Source organism: Halyomorpha halys, unplaced genomic scaffold, assembly GCF_000696795.3.
Source record: "Halyomorpha halys isolate HHAL.00 unplaced genomic scaffold, Hhal_1.1 Scaffold11379.1, whole genome shotgun sequence".
Classification (NCBI taxonomy): domain Eukaryota; kingdom Metazoa; phylum Arthropoda; class Insecta; order Hemiptera; family Pentatomidae; genus Halyomorpha; species Halyomorpha halys.
In genome coordinates this window covers 1-9,558 of record NW_027113591.1, presented here as the reverse complement: position 1 = coordinate 9,558, position 9,558 = coordinate 1, and the positions used below count along the sequence as shown (strand labels likewise).

At 25.8% G+C, this 9,558-nt stretch overlaps 1 protein-coding gene and 1 non-coding gene across 2 annotated transcripts; one reads left to right on the top strand and one right to left on the bottom strand.

Moving 5' to 3' along the window:
- The first annotated feature begins 87 nt into the window (after nucleotides 1-87).
- On the top strand, nucleotides 88-1,534 carry LOC106692290 (uncharacterized). The gene is made up of 3 exons (XR_010844422.1): nucleotides 88-274; nucleotides 416-573; nucleotides 1,325-1,534. It is a non-coding gene; the product is annotated as an uncharacterized protein (transcript).
- A 3,672-nt stretch (nucleotides 1,535-5,206) lies between these two features.
- On the bottom strand, nucleotides 5,207-9,142 carry LOC106692289 (protein jagged-1; the record flags this gene model as incomplete). The annotated part of the gene is given in 7 exon segments (XM_067051004.1): nucleotides 5,207-5,392; nucleotides 6,752-7,096; nucleotides 7,634-7,861; nucleotides 8,024-8,137; nucleotides 8,394-8,555; nucleotides 8,780-8,930; nucleotides 9,015-9,142. Coding segments are annotated over 7 exon segments (1,314 nt in total), but the record flags the coding sequence as incomplete, so codon positions are not given.
- Nucleotides 9,143-9,558: the final 416 nt, after the last annotated feature.

Genomic DNA, 9,558 nt, shown 5'->3' with positions numbered 1-9,558 from the left:
TATATATATATATATTCACTAAATATTCTGGTTCTTCTATCTACTTTTTTTTTCACTCAGTATTTTTTATTATTTTTTTTTTAGATTTTATGAAAAAAAAGTTCCTATCAGCGATGTTGTTGAATATATACATAAAGCTAAAAGTCAGACTTTAGATAATGTAGGCTGTATAAAGACTGAAGTAAAATCTCATTCACCTACTGAAGGTCCATTGATAACATTTATAACCCCAGAAAAGTTGAATCAAGGTGCTAAGCGAAGATATGAAAGTCAGGTAACTACACTTACTATTAATTAGTTAATATGCTTGATTAGATTTTATTCTAACCTGAAATTTTAAAAATGTTATTCAATATATTTATTAAGATCTTTGAACAATTTTTACAATTAATTATTATATGATTTTTTTCCTAAGATATTGAATAATCTATCAACTGTTATTCTGAAGTTTTCAACCAAAGTTAAGATTGAGATTTTCGCCACACCATTCGACAGTGAATTGTTGAAAGCAGTTGCTAATATTATTGACTCTAAGACAAAGTGTGAAGTGGACTTCAGCTCCCTTGTAAAAAAGTAAGAATCTTATTTATATTACTTTAACGTAGTTGAAATTTTTATTACATCATACAAATTCAAGATAGAACTATTTTTTTTTAATTATTTTAAATTTTTCATACCTGAAAGACTCCTTATTATTAAATCATATAAACTGATTACTATTTGGTCCTTATTATAAAGAAGTAAAGTATAGTTTCTAATCAGTTTGATAATTTTTATTTATTGTCCTATTCCTTATTCACTTCAACTGACAGATTAAGGCACTTGATATTGGGGTCTAATCCAATATGCAGTTACCCCTATTGAAAAGAAGCAGTCATCATTGGATTATCAAAGTTAATTCTTTGGATACTACATAAAGTAAATTTTAATCTTCCTAGATATTAAGCAAAAACTTCAATAAAAATTATTAAGAACTATTATGATCATTAAAAGAAACCACAAAGAAATGCAATGCTTCCCATGTCCCAATTGACCTCCACCTGAACTATCCTGATTGATAAAACAATCAGTAACACTTTCTTGATATCTGAAAATCGCAATATTCTGATGTTTAGGTTGCCATTTGTCTAGACCTAAACTCTATTGAATATCTATGGGATGAATAAAAATTTTAATCTTTTAGTTTTGGGCCTGATCATTTCTTGTTTTGTTTTTTTAAATTTATTTAGTTAATATTAATGCAAATATTAGATAATTATGATGGTTTTTAGATAAATATTAATTTTTTGTGATTACTTGTTGGTATAATTAATTTTTGTTTTAGATATCCTCGACATAAGAAATGTATACATAAACTCATTGATCATGTCGAAGATTCTCGACAGTCTGGGCCTACATGGATAAATATATTATATAGTCTACAAGATGGTACTTATAAGGTGCTGTTATAATTTTGTGATATTTTCCACCAAATTGACTTTATTTTTATTAAATGTTAAATTAATTTTTGTACTTATGAAATGAAATAAAATTATGCAAATTGTTTAAAGATTTATTTTTTTACCTTATTGGTTTTATTCTTATTACTGTTATCATTTGATTTCAATTTGGTAAATATTGATGGTGAAAGCTGAGTGATACTACCAAGCTATACAACCTGATTAGCTGTTCATTGAATTTTGATTAAAGTGATGGTTTGATTCTGTTATTGATATTATAAACTATTTGGAATTGTTAAAGTGTATCATTTGGGCTTACTGTGTAAAAATATTTATAAAATTACAAATATTGTTTTTTTTAGTCAATATTATTATAATTTAGTGTTTCACTTCTTGGAAAAAAGCAATAGTGAATGATTCAAGGTCTTAAAACTGTTATAAATTTTTTAGTATAAACTTGATTTAGGCATGTTTTTTTAATAAGGATAGGAAAGAGCATGCTAGACCAAATCTTCGTCCCAAAACAGACCCTTATTCACATTGGGTGGTATTTAGAACTTCTTAAAGGTCTAAGCAATACTAATACCAAATAAGGTATAAGAAGTACTGTCTTGAGGTTGGAATTTCCTAGCAATTTATTTCATTGGTTTAAAAATAAAATTTAAATATTCTAATATTCGCTATAATTTTTTTTTTAATATTGCATTTCGATATCTGTAACTTATGATTCTATGGAAGTAACTATGATTTCTGTGATAAACTTTGTCATTCTCAGTGATCTTGAACTTGGTTTTGTTATTATAGAAGGTAATGCACACATAAAAATGAAAAACATGTTTATTTAAAAATAGAAGCTTATATAATATCAGTAACAATAATATATAATTTTAAAAATACCAATGAAATTAATAACAAAATTATTAATACTTTTTAAACTCACAAATACAAATTTAAATTATCATACAGTGTGATAATAGAACATAATTGTTGCTCACACAAAATAAAATTTGATTTTTGGACATTTTTTTATTCAAATAAAAAATATGTTATACCAACATTAGACTTTTTAAAATATATAGAAATGAAAATTATTTAAGTACATTCATTAAATTTAATTTTGTACAAATTAAAATTTAATATAAAGTAATACTACTATGAAGTCTTGGTGATACATTGGTCATATGTATCTTCAAAACATTTTTAAATATATATTATTTACAATAATATGTATGTACAGGTTACAAATTTCTCTATTATAAATAATGAATTTAATGAAATCTTATGACACCTCTTATTAAATTTCTAGATATATATTTTTTCTCATGTTATTTTTTAGTGCTTTTGTGCAGTTTATCTATATGCTCAGCAATATGAAATCAAAGAGTACTAAATACTATGATTATAAAATAATTATACTAACCAGATTTTGCTGCAAATTTACGTTCAGTTATTACTTGAGATCTTGTGATTTTCTTTTACTTTTTACAGAATATTTGATATTATTCCATTATATGTCTGTATAGAATGTTTTATATTATATTTATAAACGACTACCAATTTATTCAATGAGAACATTTGACAATTACTATTATTATAAGAATATTATTACTGTTTAGCTTACTGCAATGAATAGATATTACTTCGATATCCGAATTTTTCTGTATTAGCTTAAGATGAACTTGCTCTTTAAAAAAAGGAATATTTTATCAGGATAAATCTGACTGTTTATATTACTTGATATTGGATGAAAACATCTGGATGGGTACAAATATATAACTAATTATTATAAAAGAAACATTTTTACTACATGGAACATTATCATTTTCCAAAACATAAGACTGTAACTTGGAGAATGAAGAATAAATGAACAAAGTATTAATTAAACAGTTTATTTTGATTTTATGCTTTTATTATGGTTCAAGCTATGTTAGCCATGAATTATTATTTCATAAATATGTAAATTATGTAGTACCTCGAATATAATACAGAAAATTTGTAGTTGATTAAATTATTAATTACCCTTTAATGTCATAATAAAATTTTAAAATTATGATACATCTTTTATCATCAACAAAATTAAATAATGCCCTGAAATTTAAAAGAAACTTGAAAATATTTCAAACAGAGGAAAACTATTTTACCACTAAAGGTACTAAAAACTAGTAATTAACCTATGATTAAAATTATATTTTATGTATAAAAAAAATTATAAAAACTGCATAATAAATTAGCAGAACCAAAACTCTTTAAACATACAATCTATCAACTACTATAAAATTATTCTATTCTGTGCAAATAAATTTATATAATCCACTTCTTAAAATATTTGTTATCATATTTTACACATACACACACTACACTTGCAAAACACAATGTAATATGTAATATTTACATTTTGAGAGATTATAAATCTCAATTTACTTATTTAAATAAAAAACTTATTCATTAAATATGTACACGCAATAACTCATAGGTAAGAAAATATCACAAATTTCTTTTTCAATTTAAATTTATAAATTATTAGTATCTTACACTAATTAAGATTCTGTTAAGAAAGAAATACATAAAATATTCTGGAAAATTTACATTTAGAGTAGATCACGATCACACAAATCCATTATTAAAAACTTCACAGTATTTACAAGAATTCAGGTATAATTAATTATATTTACCAATCAAGATTGCTTACTTCTCAGTTGATTCACTTTGGCAAAAAAATGACATAATGAATACATTTTTTTTAGTTTTGTAAAACAATAATCATTTTAATTAAATCCAATCACACATACATATTTTGTGTTGTTATTGTTTACACTTTAAACATAAAGTTGTAAAGGTAATAAATAAACCTTTTTATTCTATGTCCATAAGTTGTATTTTAATTTATACTGATAAACAATAATCATATTACTCTAACCTCACAGATTTGCGATTCAAAATAAATTTTCAAAGAACAGAAGACAAGTATTGAACAAATACTCCTATTTTTTACATTATTGTCATCGCTATTTATAGTTATTTGTTTATTATTCATATTTATAGTTTTTATCATTATAGTTATTTGCAACATTTATTATACACTTATAGGGTAACCTTCCCTTACTTCAGTCAGACTTAATTTCACTTATTTTTACATCTCAACTCATTTTATATTCATATCAATATAATCAATAGTTACTGAAACCAGATAGAAACATCAAAACTTAAAAATAACTACATTGATTTGAAATACTTACACAAATCTGATCTATGTATGAAGTTGGCAAGAACATACAAGGTGTTTTCAGAATTATTTATTACATCATATTTTGACTTTCTTAACATAATTTATTATCATTTTTTTTTTAATTTGTTGAGTTTAAACTATCTGGTTTTTTCTATTTTTAATTATTTTAATATATATATATATATATATATAGTTATAAAAAATGTTAGGTCAGTATGTATTAATAATTTTATCTTTTTAAAAATCACAATTTAAAGAAATCTTATGGACACAAGTATTAGAGTTCATATTTCAGCTAATGAAGTTCTCCAAACATTTTTGGTAACAATCTTGATAATGATAAGATTGCATGGTCCATCCAGAACTATATAATATGAAACATATGTTTTGAATTAACATGATTCACAAGGTTGGAATTTTTAGTAATTTATTGTTTTGAGAGTTAATAGACTATGAAATCCCAACTATGTTGTTTGTGACCAAGCACTTTACTTCAGTCTAAATAAACTCGATTAAAAGCTAAAAGCCTGTTTAATATCACATACCTCACTGTGTGAACAGGTAACAGATCGCTGCAGACAGTTAGGAAGTCCACACCAAACTTTAGTACAAGTAACAATATTGTCGAGACAATGGCACTGGTTGCAATCATCTTTCCAGTGTGAATTGTTACTCAGATATTGGCCTTTCCATTCACATACTCCACTTGTCAAGACACTTTCCTCTACTAAAAAATAAAAAAAGTGAACTGTGTTAATTCATTTATGATAAAAAAAAAACATAGGGTATATTTATTATTCAGAGTATTTTTCACCTTAATTAAGAATAAAAGAAATAAATAGCATTGAATATAGTTCTATTATTTATTCATAAGTATTTTATGAAGAAAAATAAATTGAAATCTGAATAACATTTCTTAGGTAAGTCTTATTTTTGTTTCATCGACACTAGGCATTAACTTATAAATACTTAATTATATGTATATGTGTGTGTGTGTGTGAGTGTGTATGTATGGAAAGGGGAAGATATATGGAATACCAATTATATTGGTTATTACCAGAAGGTGTATTTTTTATATCATTGTGAATTTATTTTTAGCTAAGTTTCATGCATTGCTAGTGTATTTTGGTGGTTTTAAGTTAAAAAATTTTTTGATGGCCAATTTTCAGTATAAGAGAACAGTTTTTGTAGAGTATTGTATACAAGGAGAGTATTATAGAATAGTTATGGAGAAAAACATGATAAAATAAAACATGAATATGAAATATGAAGTGAGTTGTATTTAAGAATCCCCAACAGAACTGGTATCATTTTTAGATTTTCTCCTTCTTATGTTAGTTCTTCTTTTTTAGTCCTTCTTGGAGATAGTGGGCTTCTTCTTGAAGCTGCAGACTTTGAGGAGGAAACCACCTTTGTAGAATTCCTCTTTGTATCCTTTTTTGCATTTTTCATCTTTTCTGGGATAAAATGTAACTATTATGTAGCAATTGCTGGTATTCTGTATTATCTCCACTGTCAACTTTCAGAATAAACTTGAAAAGCATCCGTTTGAATAAAATATGATTGATTGGTACATTTTTTACTTAGTAGAATAAATTTATCAAAAATGAGCTATAATTTCATAACTTCCCCAAAAGAAATAATTATCAATCAGATTTAAAAAAAAAAAAAAATAATGCATTAATAGTTCTTCAATTACTTCTCCTATAAAGTTATGAAGATGCATATTCAAATAACTCTTTGGTACTTGATCTGTTTGTCAAAGTTTAAACTTTTGATTTATTTTATATTGTAATTAACAAACGAAAAAAAAATGTTGCATTGTAAAATTATTTTTTTATTGTGAATAAAAAACACTTCATATATTATCTTCATGTTCTTGGTTAAAAATAAATTTGAGTATTCATATTGTTTCTAATTGGCTTTAAATTCTAGAATACATATTTAGAGCTTTATATTTCATTAATATTGACAGTATTTTATTGATTGATTGCAAATATAAAGGTAAAGAATCTTATTAGCGATTAAGTTACTTCAAAATGAGTTTAACAAGAATCAATTAAATATTTTTATCAAATAAAAGTACCTTGCTGACATGTAGTTCCTGTTCTACCTGGTGGACAAAGACAGGTGAATGATGCAATATTATCAACACATGTGGCACCAAAACCACATGGGTTTGAAGAACATTCATTAATGTTTATTCGACAGTCAGGTCCAGCAAATCCAGGAGCACATTCACAGAGGAACCAATTGACACCATCACTACATTTACCTCCATTGTAACAAGGAGAAGATGAACAATCATTTATATCTCGTTCACAGTGAGTACCTTCATACCCTTCTTGACAAATACATTTGTATGTTGTTCCAGTATTCACACATGTTCCTCCATTTTCACACGGGTTAGGTTTGCAGGCATTTATTCTTGCTGTAATAACACAAAAAGTATCAATGAAACTGCTTATAGTAAAGTGTAATTTTATGCAATAATGAATTGGAAACTTAGAATCAGTTGATGTATTAGGATCATTATTATTCAGTTCATGTTTATGTGTATAAATGTGCTAAAATTCCCAAGTTTATTAAAATTATTTCAAAAATTTGTCATCCACTTAGGAGCCATTTTAATAATGTAACCCAGTATTAATTTTTATAATTATATATTAAACAATCAGCATGTAATGAATTTGAAACTTTTTCAACAACAAACATAATAGAAATTGGATAATGCCTTATGATGTTCTAATTGTAAAAATATGATCAGCTTCTGTGAACCTTTTTATTATTTCACTGATTATGTAATTTAAGATAATATAAAACCAATAATTTCAATTATTAATTTTCTGCTATTCAATGAACCTATATTTTATATATTTAGTGTTTGATCCTATACCTATAACTAACAAATAATAATTGTAAACTTTAATACAAAATAATTCTATAGTTTTAAATAAACTCTATTTACCTAGGTGACAAACAGAACCTTCCCAATGAGGAGGACATGAACAAAGAAATGTGTCCCCTAAATCTTGACAGGTTCCTCCATTCAAGCAAGTTGTACTGTCGCAATGACCATTGCGGAGAGAACAAGTTTTACCTTTCCATCCGCTTTGACACTCACACAAGAAGTCTGCTTCTAAGTCTTTACATGTTCCATTATTGTGGCAAGGGGTATTTATACAGTCATCAATATCTACAAATATAAATTTATAGTTTCATAATTGTATAAAAACACAGTAAGTAATAATTAATAATTTATTTGATAAATGTTATTGGTAATTTGCATAAATTATAGTTGCAAATAAAATGAAAAATTAAACTATTGTAAAACAAAGTGAAAACCAGAAAGACTTACTGATTGAACAAATTTCACCTTCCCAGCCTTCTCTGCAAATACATTGAAATGAATTGATTTTATCCACACAGGTTCCTCCATTTTGACATGGGTTTTGTTTGCAGTCATTTATATCTAAAAATAAAATGAATGGTATTTTATGTATTGTAAAAGTTAAAAAAAATAAATTTGATCATAATACAATATACTTGTATTTATACCAAAGTATGACAATGAAACAATTGGAAATTGTATTTATAATCTCTATTAGGTTAATAAAATAAGTAAATTAAATAACGATAAAATGTAGTTGTGCTTTGATCAAAGTAAAGAATGAAAAATCATGGTTATTGTGTGATAGCAATTAAGTATATAAATATGAAAAACCTACTTTCATGACAAAATTTTCCTGCATATCCTGGATCACAAGAACATTTGAATCCTCCAGCAGGAAGGCTGAAGCAATGGCCATGGTCACCACAGATGCCAGATGGGACTAGAATTGTTGTACCAGTTATATTTGATGGTACAGCAACACTACAGTTATCCATGACTACAAAATAAAATAAACTTTACTTCATAGGACTTGTTTATATCTTTGTTTATAACTTGTTTAAACAAGTTATTCTTATATAATCTACAATGAAATATTATAATGATATATTTACACAATATCTATATTATAAGTTGCAATATTATATATCAGCAAGTTGTAGCATATATTACATGCATTATTCATATAAAATATACATTCATTATTATTGATATTTTTATTACCAAAGCATGGAGGATGAGAACATTGAACTTTTGGCAATGAACAGTTTTTTCCTTGCCAGTCTTGCGAACAATGACAATAATAATCAACAGGTGTATTAAAACATGGTGCACCGTTTTCACATGGATTAGGAGTACAATGGTCATGGTCAATCTAAAAATGAAAGGAAAAAATATAAAAAATCTATTTGAAGTTATAAAATTATAAGCAATTAAGATAACTGAGGCTATATCTTACCTCACATAGATCTCCAGTAAATTCAACTGGACAAATACAACGAAAACTGTTAATTTGATCAACACATTCTCCACCATTGATACAAGGATTACTTTGGCATTCATCTATATCTGTTACACAATCTCTCCCTGGAAACCATTTTAAATTTATCAATCATTTATTTATAATCTTTAAATTTCTTTCTTGAGACTGGCAATTTTTTAAAAAATAATTCAACACACTATCCAAATTTTAGTCTCAAAACATTTATTTCATTTACATGTCCAACGTTTCGGCCAATTCGGCCATCCTCAGGGACATCTTAATTTACTATGAGACATTTAACCCTTTTAAAAAACTCTATACAGGCTATTCTGCCCAGGTCAAATATATACATCTATTAAGTCCAAAATACAATAACACCTAATAAGTTAAAAACATAAAAACCAGTCAAATATTTCTCTTTTACACACAATTTATACACTATCTTGACTGGTTTTTATGTTTTTAACTTATTAGGTGTTATTGTATTTTGGACTTAATAGATGTATATATTTGACCTGGG